General features: G+C 42.7%; 1 protein-coding gene across 1 annotated transcript in view; it reads right to left on the bottom strand.

The window, feature by feature from the left end:
• The window catches only part of zcchc7 (zinc finger, CCHC domain containing 7), a 49229-nt gene extending 31387 nt beyond the window's left edge, over positions 1–17842 (bottom strand). The window contains exons 1-3 of the mRNA XM_086211453.1: positions 17645–17842; positions 14566–15164; positions 13355–13577 (exon numbers count right to left, since the gene is read on the bottom strand). Coding sequence (XP_086067579.1) covers positions 13355–13577; positions 14566–15057 — 715 coding nt within the window. The 5' untranslated portion in view covers positions 15058–15164; positions 17645–17842. The remainder of the gene's footprint in view (positions 1–13354; positions 13578–14565; positions 15165–17644) is intronic.
• Between the last annotated feature and the right edge of the window lie 5516 nt (positions 17843–23358).

Raw genomic sequence — 23358 nt, 5'->3', positions numbered from 1 at the left:
AAGCATCAACACGCCAAGTGCGGAACTCCTGTATCCACGATTAATGTTCGGGCTTTTAAAATCGATAAGAGAAGTCTGAACACACACACACAGCCATATTGTCAAAAAATTAAACCCAGAGAATATTGAAACATCAGCGAATCTTTACACCACTCGTATCGCTACGACTTCTGGGTAATGGTGCGGGTTTAGATGTGAGCAGCCGCACCCTGACACCTGATACATAATCAGAGATGCAAGGCACCCTGGTGGATTTAGAGCTCTTTATTTTCTTTTAAAAAGGCCCCCAGAAATCCCCTAAATACTTATCCAACAGTATTAACCGTGGTCAATAAGGACTACAGCTGAAGTATGTGTAAATTTGTAAATCTGTGGAAGCATACAAAAAAAATGCGGAGTCTGCACACTTGAGACCTGGTTTTCAAAATTTCTGGTGTTCAGGATTAATTAGTCAACTTCATTCCTTACAAAGAGAAAGAGGAGACGAAACAATCAGGAGCAAAGACTGCACAGGGTGTAAACAAGAACATGACTAAAATACAAACCAAGGTTAGTCAGGATTAAAAAATTAAAACTGAGACTGAGGTCAAGTGATGAGCTATGTCCAAACTTCATGGACGATGATAATGTGTAAACATTAAACACACATTATTTTGGTTGGGGGTGGGTGGGGGGGGGGTGAGGTCTGGAGACAGAAGAGGGAGAGCAGAGAAGGAGGATGAACATGAAAGAGAAGGAAGAGAAGCGGCAGGAGAGTGGACAGATGGCAGAGGTTATGCCTGGCTGAAAGGGGCAAGACAGGGGGAGGCAGGGAGGCAGTTTTGTGTGCTTGTGTTTGTGTGTGTGTCTCTCTCTCTTTACTTCTCCACATAATCTGCTCATCGCTCAGAAATCTTCAATTCAAGCTCTCTTAATATTTTAATTTCCTTCCCTTCATGGCTTCCCACTTTTAGATTTCAAACGTGCATTCGACTGTCCTCAGTGAACGTCTCACTCCGGCGCTACGTCCAGTGTTTGGCTCAGCTGACACCGTCATAAACAAAATAATGTGGTCTTCCTGAATCTGATTGACGGATAAAATATTGTAAAGGTAAACTTCAGACAGAGCCGAACAACAACACGCTGTCAAATCTGTAAATGTTTGTGTGTGTGTGCCTCCAAAATTCAGCGCAGTAAGGAATGGCAGAATGGCAGGGGGAGAGTTGAGAGATACGGGGGTCTTATTTACGACGTTTAATTTGCTCCCCTCTGCTCCATCCATCCCTTGGCTTTTCTGACAGGTAATAAAAAGCAGGAGCTTTCCTGACAAGCCCATTTGAATTTGGATTGAATAATATAACTGTAGGGTTTCCCACCAAACGCTCTGTCCAAGCGTGCAAGACACTCGCTCGCAGCCCTCTGCCTGCCTGCCTGCCTGCATGCGAGAGCGTGTGTGTGTGTGTGTGTGTGTGGACATGCATGTATTTATAACAGCGGTGCTCATCCCTGCATGCATGTCCACACACACACACACATGGGTGCTTACGTCATGCGATAATGAATTCCTCCAACTCGCCGTCATACCACTCCCATGTGCCAATCTCCACATCACGACTCCACCCTTCCAACCCCCCCCCTCCTCCTCCACTCCTGCTTCAGCATCTCTCCTCTACTGCCCAAGATCCCTTCATCCCACCTCCTCTTCTTGCCTTACCTCATCCACCACTCACACCCCTTCTCTCCCTCCTCCTCCTCCTCTCGGAAGCTGCTGAAATCCCATTCCCCGTGGGGCAGGCTAAATTGAATTGGCGTGTTTATATGAACAACAGGGCCGATGCTTTAATATACCTTAGAGTTTATGCCTAATGCCTCCCTGCTAATACCGCTGGCACTCGCCGCCCTCACTCAACACACAGCGCTTTTATGGAAGCCATAAAAGAGAGGGAATAGCAAGGGAGGAGAGTGGAGCGATACACCGGTAGCGTGTTTGTAAGAAAGGCAGGCAAAGTGAGGAGGAGGCGAGAAGGCTGATCTTAAAACAAGTTATCTCTCTGTTGTATCACACAACTTTAAGATCATCCCCAGTTTCCCATCACTTGAAACCTACACACAAGCACACTCGCTCTCACACAAACACACACACAAACACACACACACACACACACACACACACACACCTCACCCCTCCTGTGTGGTGTGTGAATGAAAAGGAGGACAGACAGAAAGGGGAGGAAGATTTTTTTAGATTAGTGAGTAATGCTGAATAAATATCCGGAGATTTGGTTGAGGAAGTCGGTCATGCTCGTCGACTTGCAAACATCCTCCATTTTAACTCCGCCGCTACCCCCCCTCCTTTTTTTCTTTCCCTTCCCCGTCCCTTCTTCTCTTCTGGTGCTCTGCTGGCCTACATAAAGACCGATGTACAAAGGAGACAACAGGCCTGAGACACTCAAACCAAGTGCTATTGATCAGTTGACCCTTAAAGGAGAGAAACAGGGTCACCTGGATGCAACGTCATCACCGAGGTCAGACATGCTTATCTGGTCCCAGCTACCAAGATTGTTAAAACTGGAAAACGGTGTGAAGCTTTTCCAGATTACATTTCTCATTCAGTTTCCATTCTGACCTGAAAATGGTGATCTGTGACAGCATATAAAGACCCGGAGCGTTTCATTTCAATATTAGGAAGGAGTTGGTACGAACTGACTGAGGTGCCGTGAAACCACTGGTGATCAAATCTGAAGGTGGCCGCTGTGTGTGGCAGTGTTTCATTTGTGTGTTTTCAAACTCGATGTGTTCATACGAAATTGAATATAACAGCTATATTCAAAGAACGGAGACTAAGAGACTGAAGCCAAAAAAGGACAAAGACAATACTGAGATGGAGTGATGAGGAGAAACTGGATTCATATCATTCATTCATTGTTAAAGTGTATTAGGATAACAACTGGGGGCCATTTCAGTTAGTTGACATCAGCTTTAACATTCTTTTAAACTCCTACGTTCCCTACGCGTCTTTGTTTGGTAGGTCTTTGTTTGTCATTTCAAAAAAGGTTCCGGAGCATCTTTGTCCCCAAAACACCGAATTCAAGGGTGCTATATTTGTTTCTTTGGATTAAAAATATCATTAATCAAAAACATCATTAAAATAGCAATTTTTGTTGTACTTTTCATGTTTTTCAGACATGCATGAAACAAGTTTAAATAGTGAATATGGGTTTGAATAAGGACTGGTAAAGAGCTGCTATATGCCTTCTGAAATGGAATTTAGGCCACCTGGTGTTGCAGGAGACCCTGAATATTTCAGCTGATCCACAGAAAAATATTACTTAAGTCAGGCTTTGTAAAAGCGAAATGCTTTTCCATTTGGGGACGTCTAGCCAAACCTTTAAAAGTTTGCAAAGCTTTGCCCGTATGTGCGCACACGCACGCACAGACAGACAGACAGACAGACAGACAGACAGACACACACACACACACACACACACACACACACACACACCTCACATTAAGGCTGTGTTGTCTGAAAGCATGTGCAGTAATATCAATGACTAAACTCCCCAACGAGTTGGTAACTATCTCCTTCGCTCTGATTTTATCCTCAATAATTAATTTTCTTTCCCAACGCCCGACTTCGGCTTTATCAGTCGCTCGCCGCAAGAATCTGAGCATTCCATTTAACCATAATCCCTCGGATAAAGGGGCAGCCTAGGTGTGCTAATGCACAGGCATGCGTGCACATAGGACGCACCAGCAAAGACTTGAACTTCATTCACAGACACACAATATTTGTGCAAGGGGAGCTAGTCGAACCAATACTGAGAAAATGTACCCAACTGATGATGGTTATTCACCACATTTAGGCACATGAATGGGATACTGAACCCGCTGAATGAGGAGATGTGTGTGTACTGTCAGCTAGATTAGCTCAGACCAGCCTATAGTAGGAATCCCGAGTCTGCAAGCCCGGCATAGCAACAGCCACGTAACCAGGGCTTGGTCTTGTTGTGTGGAAGGGTGGTTGGGGATGGGAGTGGATGAATAAAGAGATGGGATGGATGGATGGAGGGAGGGGTGCTGAAGGGGAAGGGGCAGAAAGGTGTGGATATGGAGAGAACCTTTAGTCTGTGTTTGCTTTGGGAAATATTCAAGATATCATGCTGATGAATGCACACTTACCCCCACGACAGCGGGGAAGTCCTTCCACTAATGATCACACTCGTTTATTTCCTGAAATATTCATTTGTCTCAAACTGAGAAAACATCACATCCTCGCATCCGAGGTTAAGGGCTGTGTGTTGGTGCTCGTGTAGCTATGAATGTAGCATCCTTCTTAATTAAGACCTCCAGCAATATTCAAATATCCTGAAGAAAAATAGGAGTTTGCTTCCCGATCAATCTTATTGTTTCGATGCTTTTATGATCAAATTTTTAAAAAAGGAGAAGAAATATGTGATCATCTCTTGTGCATTTGCCCCCGTGACAACAGACCGACAGTTAAATGCTGGTGTTTAGAAGTCCACGAACGGTGAAGCTCTTAAATGGTAATGGAGCTTAATAAAGGAAGGTCAACCTATTAAGACCCTCAGCATCAATGCAGAGACATCAGTGAACCAGAATCGTTAGAGCATTGGTGTCATTTGCTCAGGCCCAACATTGTACGCCTCAAGGCTCATCATTGCATTTCTATGCCCCGGAAAGGGAAAAGATGAGGAGTTAAAAGAACTGATGTGAGCAAATGTCACAGACATGAGTACTTTGTTTCCACGGAGTTGAAATCCTATATAGGCCTTCTCTTTTTTTTCCCTTACAATGAAAAGTTGACCAGGAATCGCCAAAGAATTGGACCAATAATCAAAATTAATAATGGCATTTAAATAATTTTATCAATTACCATCCTTAACTGTTAGTCCATCATCAGTGAGAGAAAACATGGAATTGCTAAGGACAGAAACAAATACATTCTTTATCTAACCGTCTAAGAAAGAAGGAAGCAGATACTGAAGGATGAGGGCAGGGCTGGATTGACTGAAATTAAAGTGAGTGCCAGCTCGGCCAGACCAGGTCCAGCTGCTCTCTGTCTGACGAGAGCCTTAATTAAGAGACATGAGGAGAAGCCGTGGAATGGCCACATACACACTGCCAGGAGCCTCTGGAGAGGAAACTGCTAAACAGGCACACTTGTGTTTCTGCAGGGTACACTGCCAAGAATCACACACACACACACACACACACACACACACACACACACACACACACACACACACCCCCTGTGGGACCTTGTGAAAAACACTGGCCAGCTATTATTAGGCAACTCTTTGCATACCAGAGCAAGTGTACGAACTCTAAGTGTGTGTTTGGGGTTCTCCCTCTTGTCCTGTTGACTGTTAAACCGAACTTCTTGATTCCAAAACGGCTCGTCCCTCTGGTGGTCACGGAAGAAGACGGCCATGGAAAAGGGGGAGAGGAATGGAGCGAGGAGAGAAGGGTAATTTTGTGGATCCATGACTGCCTTTGTACAGCCCCCCCCCCCCAAAACACACACACACACACACACACACACACACACACACCCTGCGCGCCCCTCTTCTTCCTGTTCCTCATCCCAAAAACGTATTAATATTAATACATATCCCTCCCTTCAACTCCTCCACCCCCCATAAATATCAGCACCCTAGGCTACCAGTTAATAAAGCCCTCTTGACGACCCCTCCTAGCCCTAAAAGCAAGAAAAGACAATAAGGGGGAAAGTTCTCCAGCCAAAATGAAAGAACAGAAATTAATAACAGTCCCATGGGAGCCCCCTGTCCCACTGTCACCCCCACAATAATTTGATTTTCTATTAAGTGATTGCTTAATTATAATGATTATTATTGGTAATTGTAATTGACATTTTTTTCTTCCTAAGCTCACCACATTGCGGTCCCTCCCGTCCCTCTCTGCAGGTCTTTTTTGAAAAGACCAGCAGTGAAATTGTTCCAAGCAAGTGAGAAAAAAAAAAAAGTGTGTGTGTGTGTGGGGGGGGAGGGGGGGGGGGGGCGGGCGGATGGACCATGTGTCGGAGGGGGGTGGAAAATACAAGAAAGGCGCTTTAACTGCAGATGCTACCGAGTTCGGTTTTCAACATTCCTTTGTCCATTAAAGCCATCAACACGAGCTAGGCTGGAACGTGTGTATGACAAGGCTGTACTTCCTCTTGTGTGTACAGCATTTACTGTAATGTGTATGCAGATGGGCAAGTGCAACCAATGGATTGAGTTGTTGTTTTAAAGACTGCAGACGCTGCATTTGACGTTTAAATCTGACTTTTAAAACAGAGATGCATCAATGTATCGGCCGTCTATCAGCTGATCCTGGCCTTCCTGACTGCTATTAGCCGAATGGCAAATAAGATGACATTCGGCAGTCGCTGTGGCCGATGTCTGCTGATGTGAAACGTGGTTGAGTTAAAGGTTGTTTCACCAATTTTTTTAGGTGTGAATTTGCATTCGTACAAAGACAGTGTCATTAAAGGCTGAAGAATATTTCAGTGTTACTCACTATACATATTTCTTCATTTCAGGGGCGAGGGGGGGGGGTGTAGATCATGTAAAAACACACACAAGCGGTATTGTGTATGATACAAACAAGTATAATGTATCAGCCAATTATTTTTTTGTTTAATGTCATATAGAGTCAGAATTTCACTATCTGTGTATTCCTAATTCAAAGGGACTACCTTGTCCATCACAACATATAACCTTGGATTACAGGTGTTGTGTTTTATGTTTTATTTAAGCATACATCTGTGTGTGTGTGTGTGTGTGTGTGTGTGTGTGTGTGTGTGTGTGTATACGAATTGTCTTGGGGTCTGATCCTGTAGCTTCAGGGCACAATGTCTGCTGTAGGACTTCTTAGGAAGGAGACTCTTGATCTCAGAGGGATTTTCTGGTTAAATAAAGGTTAAAGAAGACACACACACTCCCACACACACATACATTAAACTACAGTAGGGACCGCTTGGTCTCCAGTTTATTACCGCTTCCTCCAGGCTACAGTCAGTGCAAAAAGGGTGTGTGTGTGTGTGTTTGCTATTTCATATTCACTTTGACACTTCTGGTCAGTTGCAGTTCTTGGATTCTTTCTCTAAACGGAACTAAAGACAGTGAAACTTCGTTCCAGAGGACCAGTGCACGGTTATTGGGCTCACTTCAGGCGTGGTGGTGAATCGGCTTGCAAACTTTTGTCTAAAAGGTGCAAGCACGCGTGTACACACACACACACACACGGTATCCATCCTTGCATCACAGATTCACTTTCACTAAAATGTTCACTCATTAACTCAACAATTGCACTGCAGACATCCTGGTTTGTAAGTCTGACCGGTCACATTAAAATAAATATTTTCAGCTCTGTTCAAAAAGTTATGCCCATTTCAATACTACTTTAAATACAGCTGGGCTTGTGTGTGTGTGTGTCTCTCAAAGTTAGCCAAATATTTTCGAAATTATATTTAAATGCAGCCCCTTACTCACACTGAACAACAAATAGCCACATTAATACAAATGAACACCTGCAGCCTCAACCACAGATGTCTGTGGGTGTTGTTTTAGTCAAAGTACCAAAAAAGAAAAAGAAAAAAGAAAAAAAAAGACAAATTTTCATAGATTATTTTGACAAAGAATACTTTCATACAGGATGGCTTGGTCCTTCCAGATGCAACAATAAACCACATAAAAGAAAGACTGCAGCACGGCTGACAGAAGAATATTCTTGAATCCCCCATAGCAGGGATTACAACGTCTGCCTTCAATTTCACAAACTGACATTTTATGCAAAATCAAAAAGCAACGTAATTCCGTAAAATAATTAGAGTTATTTTGTTTCTTGATGCTGCAGTCCTCGATTCAACGGCAAGATTAAATGTCAAGTCAATGTAAACGAATTACATTCTCAAACTATCAGAAAATTGTTCCCACACGAATGACGAGTAGAACGTACAGTAATTTAAACCTGAGAGTGTGACACAGGTAACAAAGCTAACTGCTGCTTCATAGCATGAGAAAGGCTGCGCGGGAACCGTATTTATGGGTTTTTTTTAAAAAATATTTTATACAATTTGAAATTCAAAAGACAGAAATAAAACCCTGTTTAAGTTGAGGTCTCAGCCTGGAGACGAACCAGCCCGACCGGCAAGGCCCGTCTCGTTGAACTGACCCACTCTCACGTCTCTCCCTCCCTCAGTCTGATGCTGATTTCTTTGGATATAAACTCAAATGCCCTTAACATTCCCTCTGATTTGATCTGAAGTCTTGTTGCTATGGCATGAAAATTTTTTGGAAATTCGAAAAGTAGAATGAGACGGGGGGGGGGGGGTAATTTGTTGAATATTTCTGTGATTATGGATCGATAAAACGTTCTTTGAAAGTTAAGGTGAGCGGTGGAGTTATTCTGCTGTTAATAAGATCAGGCACTGAAGAATAACAAGGTGGAAATGTAAATAAATAACCTTTAAGGACTTGAAGACATAAAACATGCGATGCCTTCATTTAAAATATGAAATACACGAGCTCTGGATGTTAAATGTTAGGTTTCACTCACATTTTATGACATTTTCATGACACTACTAAATTTATGGAGCGTGTCCCCAAATTTGAACGCTTACTAACACTTTGTACTAAAAAGATGCCACTGTCTTACGTATCAGACGACCGTGGTTGTCCAAAAATTCAGAGAAAAGATTTGAGAAATGAAAACATCTGGAATTCAACTGAATTTTTACCATTTACTTTGCAAGCGCTAATGTAAGGCCCGCGCAGTGACCTAATCTAATTTGCGTATCCTCTGTAAAAACTGAATAATACAAGTCAAACTATGGCACAGCAATTTCATGGTGTGTGTCTGTGTCTGTGTGTGTGTGTGTGTGTGTGTGTGTGTGTGTGTGTGTGTGTGTGTGCCTGTTCAAACACACTGTGTGGTGGTGTGGGTGTGGCGTTACACCTCGTGTGGCACTGGGCAGCCAAGATAAGAGCTGATCCTATCCATGCCTCCCTTCTGCAGCGCACGCCCGCCCACCCACACACCCACGACACACACCCACAACACACACACTCACCGACACAACTGGTGTGGTACCCAGCGTGCTACTGTAATCTCATTTTTACAATGCCCTTAATATAATCACACTTTCACACTCATAATCATGGTCACAAATACACGGAGACGCCAACTGAATCCATATTTCTCTGTATTCATATACAAAAGCCAAATGAGGTCTCAGACTGCAGGAGGGCGCAGGCCCAAAGAGAGGACAGGAGAAGGGAGGAGAGGACGAATGACATGGGGAGAGGAGAGAAAAGAGGTGAGGAGAGGAGTTAAGTGTAGGAGAGAAGAGCTTACCTTCCTCCTCTGTCAGACAGAGATGACCTTTGAGTGAAAACACCACAACACACTTCCTTCTCTAATTCACTAAGACTTTAAGTAAAACGCACACACAGACACACTGAGACACACTCTGATGTGATCGGCCACCCTGATAGTGAGCCAGAGCCGACTCTCTAAGCCTCAAACAAAGTTTGGTGTGCACTGACCACGACCGAAGGGACAAAAAAAAAAAAAAAAAAAAAACTAGGGGGAGCAAAAGAGAGAGAGAAAAAAGTGTGATCACTGAGTGAAGTTTAACCACTTACGATTCAAGTTTAGTTTCAGCACACCCCGCCTACACCCCAGATTCAGCCAGAGGCGCGCATACACACACACACACACACACACACACACACACACACACACACACCTACCCCTCTCCGGGTTGAAGAGGCACTGAGATGGATTTTGGCAAGCCCTGCCTTTTTTTTCCCCTGGTTTCTTCATCCCTCTTTTCTCTCCCTTTTATCCAGTGTACCTACAGACCCACCCACCAACAGCCAGGTGACAGATAGCTACTTGGCCTGAGTGCACTAGTGTCTATGCATTTGATAAAAACCCCTATGTGAGAGACACAAGATTAGATTGTTAAAAAAGTATGTGAACAAGTGGCAGCGAGCAGGAGAGAGATGGAACGAGAGGCTGAAAGGATTCAATTTCTGTAGGTGAGAGGGAGAGACTAAGTGTAGTGAATGTGATTTGATGGGGATGCTGAGAAGGGCTTTAGGCGTACAAATACTATTAGTCACCGCCGTGCAAACCTGTTACTCTGTGCATTTGCACACACACGAAGAACAAGAAACATGAGAGAGGCTTCAATATACACTATGGTATAAAAAAAAAAAAAGAATAAATAGAATCGATCTTTAAATGTATCTCACGGCCACAAGTTGCGGATGGTAGAGGTTACGTTGTCATAAAAATTCAATCAGGTGTTTCGGTGATGTAATTCACTCTCTCTTCCTTTGTGGAATGAAAACAGAATGAGAAACAAACTCCTAGAAGAACAAAAGCAGCCAGTCTATCAACTGCAAACACTAGTAAACCCACAACAGCAGGGGGAGAGGGGGGGGAGAGAGAGAGAGAGAGAGAGAGAGAGAGAGAGAGAGAGAGAGAGAGAGAGAGAGAGAGAGAGAGAGAGAGAGAGAGAGAGAGAGAGAGAGAGAGAGAGAGAGAGAGAGAGAGAGAGAGAGAGAGAGAGAGAGGAGGGAACGCTGTAGCCCACCTCCATGCTGGATACGTACTTGTCACACTATTTTTGGCGGAAAATCTCTGCTGAGCTGCTGCTGCTGCTGCCTGTCGTTCCACACTAACACTGCACACAGCCTGTTACACCTCAGGTTAACTGTTACTATTATTTGTATTCTCAGCAAACAAATGCATCGGGATATAATTACACAGGAAGGTATTAATGGAGCTGCTCCATACTGTAGTGTATTAATACCGCGAGAAGACAGAATGACACCCTGGCTGCGCTCTCAGAGCCCCCAGCCTCGTGCTGCTGCTACAAGACGAGGCGAGACTGGCAACATGCTTTACCGTTTGGAAAAAGAACAGTTTCCACTTATTGTTATTTTTAAATAGTGATGGAGCTGGTGGCTGAATTATTGTTTGTGCAGCATTAACATCAATATTGACTATCTGACTTCCACCGGTTTTAGAAAACCTTGCTAAAAACACTTAAATTACAGCGGCCCTGAGAGCTCAGCACACCTGGAGATAAGAGAACTCAAGCAAAATTAAGAAAATATCTTTATCAGTTTGACAAACCCTGCGCGGCAACGTGAGGAGGCTCCGTGTGTTGCAGTGAGGCGACTTAATGCCGCTGCCCACGTGTGGTCAAATCGATGACATTTTCTTAACACGCAGTGGCTCTAAGGACCGCTGAGTAAATCAGAATGATACATTTACTGGGGACTGTTTTTTATCATTATATACGCCAGCTTAACACACACATCTGCTCTGAGGCTTCAGCTTTGCCCCCCAGAACTGATAGTTAGGCTTGAGTATCCAACTTCCATACCTTTGAGGCACCGCCCGAGTCGCTTCAAGACTGCGGCGTATGGACAGATGCTCACAACTCCTTGCAATTTATTTTTCTACGATGTAAAATTGCTTTCAGTGGAAAAAGGCCAACGTGTTGAGACTATTTAACTTTGGGTAAACCTATTTTGGTACATTGCTTTACATTTCCATGTTGTGAAACTGAGTGACTACCACAGACGGCTCGTGACCTCGTGTTTAATGCGTTTTTTTTTCATTTGATTAGAACAGATTTGACTCTGCAATTTCGAGAGTATTTTTCAGGATCCATTAAAGTTGAGGTACAGGTAGAGACCCTGATACTGAACACTTTTGAAAGATACCCACTTCAAATTCTCGCAGGTTTCTGATGTTTTGCTGAAGCTCAGCCTCGAACGTGTCCACCTGCTTCTCAGACTTTAACAGTTTGTCAAAAACTGTGTTAAAACATTCACAACGGAAACAGACGATCAGTAATATGGATTAAAACGTTCACTGCGTCAAAACTTATTCACAAAATGTCTTCCAATTTATCATCAACTGAACTAAGAGCAGGTTATTTGGTTGCCTTTCAATTTTCTTGCGTCTTCAATCGACCTTTCAATGCTGTATTTAGAAATTCGTGTTCAAACATTTGTACGGAAACACAGCTCATGATATCCAGGTTCATGGTAGCAAAGGAAGCAAGATTAACGGCAGACTTCAAAGAATATTTGAGACAATGGAGCTCCAAGGCACAGACAAATAAATTATATCAATCTTTTGTTGCCTTTTCATTGAATTGTAAACCAAAATTGAGGGGGGGGGGGTATCAACGTATCATTAGTCTGCTCCTTTAATATGTTCAACCTGCTTCGGATGAGTGTGTATCATGGAAACGGAGGGGGAAAAGCTCAAGACTATCGAGGCTCATCCCTCAAATTTCTTTACCTTCATTTCCTTTTTTTGGGGGGGCAAAACCCTCCCCCCACCCCTCTCACTTTAAGACCCCTTTCACACCACACCCCTGACCCCCCATGTGCAGACATGAGGTCAAGCTCCAAAGATCACAGAGAGGAGCCAGACGAGAGCGAGGGAGAGAGAGAGAGAGAAACCTAAAATCCTCCTTTCCTCCCAAAACCAGGCCAAAAATCTCAAGCCTTCCCATCAGTTCCAGACCCCCTCCTTTAGCCCAGTTGTGTTTTGGAGTCAGTGGGCACTCTTGCAGAAACATCAGCCCAGGGAAATTCAAATGAGGAAGGAACGGTGAGAGAGAGACAGAGGGAGGGAGAGCGGGGAGAGAGAGAGGCACAATAGTGAGAAAATAGGATAAAAGAATGAGATGGGTGAGGAGTGGGTGGGGTGGTGGGGTGGGGGGTGTGGGTGGGTGTTGGAGAGGTTGCTGAGGCTGCAGGTTAAGATAATGTGTAGATCTGAAGAGATTTGCAGGGAACATTTTTATTCATTTTTTGATTACCCCCAGCTCTCCCTCCCTCTCCTCCTGCGTTGTCTCTGTGTTTGTTTGTTTTTGGCATTAGCGTTATGACTGTTGGTATGTGTGTGCATGTACACATGCATGCTGATTAGAAAGTGGAATATTTTATAAACACAAATATTCGCATTTACACAACCCCAGCATGCACATATCAATACATAATGCACACAAACATACTTAAAGATGCATCAGAAAAGCCAGCGACTGAGCGGATGGTGCCAAGAATGCTAAGAGCTTACAAATGTGTGCGCACGCAGACAAAGATGCTGCACACGCGCACACAAACATGGGTCCATCCTTGTGTCTGCACCTTAGTGATGTGCTGCATGGAAGCTAAGTGTTCTGAGTGAGCTGGACCACACAAAATGGCTGCGTGCTTCCACTCTCCTTGTCACAAAATGCACAAGAATAAAGCACAAGGCTCTGAGCGTTACTACTCCATGCACACACGGACAAAATATGTAAGAACACACACACCTGTGTTACTGTCAGATCCGCCTTCCACATTGAGCGATATCGAGTGGTCGCCATCTTGCTTCCCTCGACCCAGGATCATCCAGTTCTCCAGATCGTCCGAATCAGAAGAATCGGATGAAGCAGACTCAGATTTGGACTCCAGCTCTGAGTCTGAATCAGATTCTGAGCTGCTGGAGTCAACAGTCACCGGACCTCCAAGACTCGCCTTCCTTTTCTGGGAGGCCTACATAACCACACGACAGTGTGAATAGTCAGTCGCACCATTATGGATCCCTTCCTGATTCAAATGAACCCTTAACTATGACTGTCAAAGTGAAGCCAATCAAGACCTGGAGGTTAAGACCCGAGAGTCTCTTTGTCTTAGAAAAATGTCAATTAAATTCCAATTTCCCTCTCTACCTTTCTCTTTTAATTGAAATGCTTTTAATGCAAAGTTTTAGCCAACAATCGGCTCCTAAAACAAGTAATTTGCAATATTTAGAATAAAACACCGTCATGGAAACAGCTTTTTCTGAAGAACTTAAGACTGCCAGAATAAGGTCGCAGCAAATCGACATCCAGTCAGGAGGAGTGTTCTGATGGCAGCTGCCTGATTCAAGCGCGCTGCAGACATGTTTACACCTTCATCGCGCTTTGAAGTTCACAGGGGTTTTTGCAGAAATCTGGGAAACAAACAGCACTCAAACTGTTTTGTGACATACAGTAGCTGAAGCTTCCAGCTGGTGCTCAAATCAAAGCACAGTGTTCTGCAATTAGCAAGAAAACACTCAAACGCACCATGGTAACAGCAGGATGGTTTCAGGCTAAAATCCAGGAGGAGGATTCCAACATGAATACAGGGATATAATTGTAGGCGTGTGTCTTCAGTCTTAATCAGACAACACGTTGAATAAAAATAGTCCAATTAGTGGAATATTCCACAAGTAAAAACTATAACCGATTAAATCAAAAATAGAGCCGTATATGAAATAATATTGCAATCCATGTTAACAGGGTCTGTGTTATTGTCAGCATCAAAGTTGTATTACGACTGGTAAGGTGAAAGCTTGGATGTAGTTCAATAATCCCTCGTGTAGTGACGGACAGAAACTGCATCGTGTCCCTTCGTCCATATGGTGGACAATGTAACTGATCAAAGCAATCGTACTCTCTCTCTCTCATTCACATACATACACACACACACACACACACACACCCTGTCTGGTGTCTACCTGTTGAGCTGGGGTGGATGTCTGCAGCTGGTATGAACTCTGACCCTTGACGGCACAAACTCCTTTGTCATCGTCAGCAGTGTCGTCCTCCGATATGGAGATAACCTCAGGGCTGGAGTCAATGACAATGACCTCCTCAAAAACTGAGAGTGATGACCTCTGATCTTTAGCGGCCCTTTCCTGCTTCTTCTCTTTGGCACGTTTTTCTCCCTTGGTCTTCTGCGACTTGGCGATATTCGATGACGGAGGTCTGAATTCTGCTTCTACTTCTCTAACATCTGAAGTGACCTCCAGCTGCTGAGTCTGTCCTCCATGCTCCGTCTCCTCACCGTCCTCTTGCTCTTCCGGCTCATCTGCGTTGGCCGAGTAGTGGAGCTGACTGTAGAGGCGGAACTCCAGCTCACTGTTCTCCTCGGACCCCTCGGAGTCCCCCTCATCCACGTGGTAGAGATCATCCTCCAGCTCCTGTCGGTCCTGATAGTTACAGTACATCACCGCGAGGACGCCCTCAGTACACACGTGTGCATGTGTGTAAGTACTTCTTTCATATGAAACACTCACACGCACAAGTGGGGGAACGGAGGCCTCAGCAGCCGAATCTGGAATGAAAACACAGACGCAAAAACACGATTTAACACAATGACCATCGGTAATCGTCATTTTACTGGACTTCATAACACAATGATGGCCGTTAACAGAATTATGTAATACTGCACGAAACTTGACAAAAAAATGAATATAATCATCCATGAAGCCGATGTGCCAAAACTACTTTAACTTAACCCAGCTTTCCAAGACACACATTTAAAGCTACGAACATATTTTCAGCCAATTGCTCTGGAAATGACAATATTATGTACTGCAATAATTTGTTATCATGACTGGCATGAACGTTTGGAGGTGATCAGGATCACATTGCAGCTTCCGGCTCCTGATGAGGAGAGTTTTGGTTTCATGACTGAACACGTCAGATGAATTTTGATCACAATCTATGATCCACAAAACTACTTTCTAAATAAGGGTCAATGATGAAATTTGCCTTTCAGAGAGAAAACTATTAAGCTCCTAGACATGGTACACTGCTTTGCATCACTCATCCAGGTGACTGGAATTTTTGTGTTTAGGATGAAAATGTATGACAATATTTCGATGGTCCAAAACTCCTCTTCTGTATCCACGTAGCCTCCTTGGTGGTGAACAAACTCTCTGAGGGCTTTTTAGTTTAGACATGCTAACAAACACCTGCACCATAGTTGTCCTGTTACACTGCCTGCTTGCTAAGAGTTAATCCAGACCTTCCAGACAGTCCTAAAAGAGTTCTCACTGGCCACTGTATAAAACATTTGAGCTATTATCTACAGTGGTGAATAACAAGTGGTCACAAGCCAACATCAATTACAGGAGGGGAACAGACTTTGGTCTGGTTCTGAAATCCATGAGGGCTTGTTAACAAAGCCGAGGAAGAGCACGGTCCAGTGGCACTGATTCTTTTTACCTGTGGACAGTTTCATCAGAACTTTGGTGCTAAGAAACTCAGCTCGGATCAAAGTTTGTCACCTGTGTGGTGAAAATGTCGACAAACAACACAACAAGACTGCATCTCTACGGCTATGTTGGCTGCAACAATTATGGTAGAAGCAAAGACTTTCTACACGCTGTAAAACACTCCGTGCAGCTAATTTTCTGACACTCTCTGACACACACACACACACACACACACACACACACACACACACACACACACAGTGGACAGAGAAATGGCACTGGCCCATTGCTCTGTCCAGTCCTGCGTGTCTGTGCCATGATGGCTGGAGATGATTGGCTCTCAGACCGCACACACTCCAGAAATGCCACGCTAGACAGTCACAAGCTGGCCGTTAGGGATTAAAAGGACAGAAGAAGTCTTACCAGCTGCTGAGGGAAAGCGCCAGCTATGTGTAATAAGTTCAGCAGATCACGGAGACCTGAAGCTGATGAATTATTGCTGCAGTGGAAGAATGTAATTAACTGAATGTACTGAACTGTTGTGTGCACCATAAACCAAAGCAGCAGAGGTCTAATCAGCCAGAATAGATGAAAACACCTTTGTGTTTTTATGTATTTAGGCTGACTTGTTTTCTCCTCAGGATTGTGAGAGTGAGTGTGAGTGTTTAATGAGTTCATGGACATCCCACTTCCTACCCTCATAATAGCTTTGGTTCTGTGGTGATGTAGCATCAGGATGTTAAAGCTCCTTCCTTGACACACTTGCTCTGTTCAGACCCACGCTAAACTGCAGCCTGAGTGATTTGATGTCATATGACAAATATCAAGGTCAGTTTCTCAGTTTCTAGATTTTTTTAAGTATTGGGATAACCGTAATATAGCACCCCACCTCTAATAAAACACAATAATAATAATGATAATGATAATAATAATCCACCCCAACTTTTAATGTGTATTTGTGATTTTATTACATTTATTATAGTAGAAGCCTTTTCCCACTGGTAGTTTTTGAACCTTAGTGTGAATATATTTTCAGTGGGCTCAGTGTGCTATGACATCCTAAAACCAAAAATGTTGCATGACCAAATTTATTTAGCAAATGAGTGTGTGTGTGTGTGTGGTGGGGGAGGGGGGATAAAAATCTCTCCCAAACTGGTCAATGTGGATATTTGTGGGGCAATAGGTCTAAAACAGTCCACTGAAATGGCAGAAATCTAAATTTCTCACTCAAACATGAGTTAATCTGATAGCAGCACAGGGAAGCTAAATGCTAACCTACTGGCTAGCAGGGACACAGCTCCACAAACGAGTTCTCGTTTAAGCTCTGCGAGCATTAAATCAGTCCATCTAATATCACCTGAAGCCACTCAAGAATTAACTTCATGAAAAGTCACCGGGCTCACGTCTAGATATCGACCATCTCTGGTTAGCACGCGTTCCCCATATCTGTTCCACGTGTTTACAAGCAGTACAGCAGAATGTAAACAATGAAGCACTTTCGTCACAGACACGCGTGAAAAGTGAAAGACTGGGACCGCAGCACCTCTCCGTCAAGCCGTCACTGTTTGTTTATTATCAATATCAGTGAACTCACCTTTATGCAACAAACTGAAGCCGGTGTCAGCGCAGTTCTCTCACTTCCAGCCAGAATGGGACCGACAGGGATTTACTTCCGGGTTTGTCCGGTGAAAATAGGTTGGCCGACCGTAACGTTTCACATGGCCAGGCGAACACTGCCAGCACAGGAGAGCAAAGCGTTTCAAAAAAAAAAAAAAAAAAATTAAATAAAAAAAAAAACACTCATCCCTTCACCTGCAATAGGATCGTTTTAAACAGGCCGATCCTATGTTGATTATTATTTCCTAAATTCAAAATGTATGCTTTTTTTCCTAGGCCTTAAATAATCTACTGTGTTTTATTTACAGATTTCGTGTGGATTTTGGAGTCATCTGTTAGACTTGTGGTTTGCTGTGCTTACGTTTCCTCATCAAAGGGAAAAACTTAAAAATCCTGAAAAGAATTTAATATGCTGTATTAATTGGCTTCAGCAGGGGGTGCCCAAAATGGGGCCTGGGGCCAAACCTGGCCTAACAAAAGGTTCACTTTGTCCCACCAGATGTAAAATAAATTCTAAAAGGATAAATATATAAATACTAATGATTAGATTAATAACAGACCAAGTAATTAATACACCTATATAGTATTTAGAAAATTATGTAGAGCTATGTTTATGCTTTTTGAGAGATTAAATCGTCTCTTCAAACATAAACATAAATGAGCGCTAACAGCTGTTTTTTTATAATTCTATCAGGCAGCTGAGAGGTACCTTGTGCAGGATGGCAGTTTAGTGTGAATGAAGTAAGGGAAAAAAGAGGCAGAGACACTTGTACAAAGACCCCCCCCCCCCCCCCCCCCTCCGGGACCTCTGGGTTACAGAGCGTCAGTGCTTGTGGTTTCTTCCAATAATAAGAAAATAACCTACAATATCATTGATGTATGAAATATGTCAGTACATTTTGCCTTGAAATTCATTTGGTGTGAAGGACTGTGAAGCTGTGGTATTCTCCGTTTTGAGCTTGAAGTAGTCAAGAGACGTAGTTACCAAGTCTAAAATTACTTGTTTTTTGAGGGTTTGCCCAAAAGACAAGCGCCAAGTGTTGGCATTCAGGCTCCTCCTCAAACTACAAGACCACCAAACCACTGACGGTGTATTTTTCCCCATTAAAAGAGTATTTAATGACAAAATCAATGAAATTCTCTTGGGCACCTTTATAGAATGTGGATATATGAAGAAATGACTTGACTTGAATGACTTAAATGTAAATATACATTTCATGTTGTTTCTTTTGTTTGTTAGCATGTGATTATGCTGGAACTCAAGGGCATTTGTACTTTATGGCGCATCTTCTTTGATAAACTAAGGCTTGATCTTGTAACTGTCCTTCCAAATGGGTTTCTTGATGCCGAATGGCTTAAACATATAAAGAGAACCGCACAATGCGCCCACATTTAGTGAACCACCTCCTCCTGCACAAGGCGTGGTCGGGCCGTGTTCAGCCGCTTTTTCTTTTGCACCTCTTCTTCACATGGCGCTCCATCATAAATTACTCAAAACAGCTTAGGTCTCAGAGAAGAATTCAAATTAAACAGCGGATCTGAGTTGAACTCTTATTTCCTCTCAGCTCTTTACCGTCACAATCGAAAACGTCTAAAACACGGAATCTGAATAACAGCTCTGTGATGCAAAAAAAATATTGCCAAACTTACAGCGGCCCACATTTGAAAACACCCATTCACTCCATTATTGTGAGACGTGTGATTATAAAATGTCATTAATTAAGTTGTGCAGCTTTTCCTGCTGATAAATGATCCAGCCCAATTTCACCTTCCTCAATAAAACACGAATATTCGCCATGAAATGTGGCGGTGGATGTGTGTGTGTGAGCGACTGGTGGACCTTCAGGCCTGTGCTATTATTATGTGTTGATGGGAATGTAAATCTATATGTAAATGTAATTCAGCAGACTAGCTATCGCCATCAGTCATATTTATTACAGGTTGAATACAGCAAAATTACTCTACACCCTGGCATGCGTGCAGACTTTGTAACATTAACATCCATCTTTTTCTCCTCTCCATATCGAGAGAATAATTGTGACCCCTATATATCCAACTATAGGCATCCCTATCCTGATAGAAGTGAGCGTTATAATAGAGAATCAGAAGGCGAATGCCATCTGATCCCAGGGGTTTCTCCATGCGTGTCAACTCAGGAAAGGCCATCACTGAGTTGGATTGTTTCCTTCTAAAGGTTAGGCTGCACCTCATGTCTCAACACTATCACCTCTTCTAGCCCATCGGACACACACACACACACACACACACAAAACCTACCTGATATCCTGCATGTGTTTTGTTTTTGGGAAGTGTGTGTGTGTGGGTGTGTGGGGGGCTCCTCTGCTCCACATATCTCCCTAAATTGGATGCAGGTTTGGGATGCCTCACTGCCTCAATGAAATTGTGATGTGGCTGCCTGATTTTGGGTTTCATGCATTTGCTGGTATTTACTATTATTATTTTTTTTTTTATAAGAAAAAAAGTAGAATGGAAGCATCTGGTTCAGCAGTTCATATTTCAGCAACGCGTCCAGGCCAGCGGCATGTTGAAGATGGATGGAGTGTCCAGGATGGCGATTTAAAGTTCTCCGATTTCCAATCACACATTTCAGCAGGATGGTTCTGCCTGATGAATGATCTTTATTGAAGAAAAAAGGAGTTAAAAGAAGCATGTCATTGCTCTCATTTGATGGTGTTTGTATGAGCCGTGATGGCTCCCACTTTCATTTGGGACTACTGGCTGTGGCCGACTCTCCAGGATTCTTGTCAGCTTGTGTGTTTTATTGGCAATATTCTGAAACTGATGGTCATTTGTGTACAGACGCACTTCCAGAAAAGACCAGAATACGGCTCGGATTTATTCCATGTGACAAAACCTTGATGAGGATTTTAGAGACATTGTATTCTCTCTAGGGAATATTGACCTTTGGTGCAATGTGAGAAAATATAAAATACACTGTTTTTTAAATAAGCCATTCTAATCAGCTTAGTTTTTAGGGGGGGGGATGGGAAAAAATTTGCGGGATGCACTCTCACCAATGTGAACATTTTGTTGTTTTCTTTGTCTTTTATGCTACAAATCAGAAGATCCCATGTTTTAATGCTTTTTTTGTTGTTGTTGTCGTTTTACACAACAATTTGTCCCCATGACCTCTGGCCCCCAGCTACGAGCGCGCCATTTTAAAAACTGAAGAAATAATGGCTTAAATAAGAAACTAATCAGTGAATTGTTAATGAAAATACATTGGAACCATAGAAGTAAGTGCAAAATGTCTAAATAATTCCTTTCCCCATGTAACACCAGCTGGTTGCTGCAGCTTGTTTCAGTTCTGTAGTTCTGTTCAAAAAACAAAACACTGCTTCCTTTTTTTATTGTTTGTTGCTGCAGGGTTCCTTGTTACTGTATGTATGTAAATACAACCAGCCAGCCTGTATTAAAGCAGCCAGGCAGGAGGAATTCCCAGTGAAAAAAAAAACAAAAAAAAAAACCTCGCCCTGGATCAGCGCTTTTGAACAAAAATGGCTCGCATGCATCACCCAAATGGGGCCCTCTGTGCTGAAGCCATTCACGTACACTGGATGTACAGCGTTTGTGAATCTAAAGTACTACAGTAGCATCACCAGTTTATTTTTGTTTGTTTGTTTGTTTTTTTTACACCCTCGGATCACTGCAGCGACATTTTGAGATTTTCAATCCCATAAACAGAGGATGTTGTATTTGCTTTGTTTCTAACAGATATCAGAGGAACAAATATACTTGCAGGAGGAGAAGCTGATGATTGTATTAAAGAGAATGTGGAGTTAATATGCCAAGTAGAGCATGTACTCATCAGAGCAGGAGGAAACAAATGATAAAACAAAGCCGCGGGGGGAATGACGACTCTTCACAGGCTTTTACGCATGACTTTTATGGAAAAATCATATTTCTGGGGTTCCTCTTCTCTTATTGAAAACGTATTTTAATTTTCAGGAAAAAGAAAAGTCGCCGGATTAAAGAAATGATACCACCTTCACGTTTTCGGAGACATGGAAGGATTCACATACTTCTGTTAATATTTCATTTTTTTGTTGTTGACCTCTTTAGGATAAAATAAAGCAGAGAGCTCAGTGTCATGTTGACAGTCAGTTTCTTAGACAAGTGGTCCCTGACCTGGTAATCAGGGCCTCACATGAATGCAGTGACAAGGACAGGAAAAGAATCACTCCTTCACACAAAATTGGTAGTTTTTTTATTTTTTACTTTTTATTCTCTCTTGTAAAATACTGCATAATCCAGAACACTACCCATCTCTAGAAAACTGCATTTTTTTGGGATAATCATTTCATATTTATTCTTTCATTATTCCTCTTCCACTCTGACTTGACATAACGGTTAACTTTTCACAAGCGTGTTTAAAGATATGTATAAATGTATATAGCTATATACACATAATTATTCTAAATATGTGTTTACCATTGTCCAGTCTACACATACAGTGCAGCTTGTACTGTACATACTGTATATCTATGCTGTGAAAGTACTCAGAGTGTAGTGGAAACACTGGAGCCAGTTCCCTTGTGTGTGTGTGTGTGTGTGTGTGTGTGTGTGTGTGTGTGTGTGTGCGTGTGCGCGCATACTTTGCCAATAAAGCATATTCTGATTCTAATTATGATGTTACAATTATAAGGAATTCTAAAATTAATAGTTTGAATGACCGTTGTCCTACTGTAGATTTTCTGTGAAAACATAAAATGCATTTCACAACTTTGAATAGAATACTTAGTAGGAATATCTGGGGAAACATATTCAAAGTAGCTTAAAGTGTCAAAGTTATTTAATCGGGCTGATTTTTTTTTTTATTATATAAAATATCCAATATTGCCATTATAAAGCTTTTAAGGCAGCGTATTTATTTGCAAAACTGCCAACAATAGTTTCACTCACTCGGCCTTTGAGGAAGTTCAGGGGAATCTGAAATAAATCCATTTTTTATTAAATCAATCGTTTAAAGTGTCTGATTTCATCCACACATCAACAAAACATTTTGAGGGCGAAAAGTTGCGATTCAGAGTAAAATGGGCCATGATGACCTGCGATGATGACTCACACTCACACTCATAAAAGTGGCCACAAGCCAAAAAGGACTGCAGCCATTCTGGCGCATGTTTTAGACACCTGCTGCAGGTCAAGCTTTTTTAAATCAAATGAATTGCCTATTCAGACACACAAACACATACACACACACACACACACACACACACTGCTAAAACACTTTTCTGTGCAGCTCTGTGATCAGCAGTCTGTTGATGCTTTCAGCAGGAAAAGACAAGAGAACAAGCCTGACAACACCTTTTCAGACCAGGCCGAGTGACTTGTGTCTACAGGGATTAAATTTGTGAACAGAAGCTCAACACACACACACACACACACACACACACACACACACACACACACACACACACACACACACACGATGCCACAACACCTCTTTCTCGGCAGCAAATATAAAACCACATTGACAGAAGCCTTGTTCGCTCGTGTCCAATCGTCACGCTGAAATGTTTACCTTTACATACAAATGGCCTGGTGTCATGTTGTGTCACATAATGTTTCATGGACAAATAATGTGTCCCATTTCTCAATCCGCCCTGCAGCCCTTAAGCCCCCTTCCAGCCTCTATAGTCACAGCAACAGCGTGGCAAGAAAAAGGAA

This window comes from Aulostomus chinensis, chromosome 8, assembly GCF_037954235.1.
Source record: "Aulostomus chinensis isolate RoL2024-O1b breed Wild chromosome 8, RoL_Achi_v1.0, whole genome shotgun sequence".
Classification (NCBI taxonomy): Eukaryota; Metazoa; Chordata; class Actinopteri; order Syngnathiformes; family Aulostomidae; genus Aulostomus; species Aulostomus chinensis.
The sequence above is the reverse complement of the archived record's forward strand: the minus strand, read 5'-3'. Positions and strand labels throughout refer to the sequence as shown.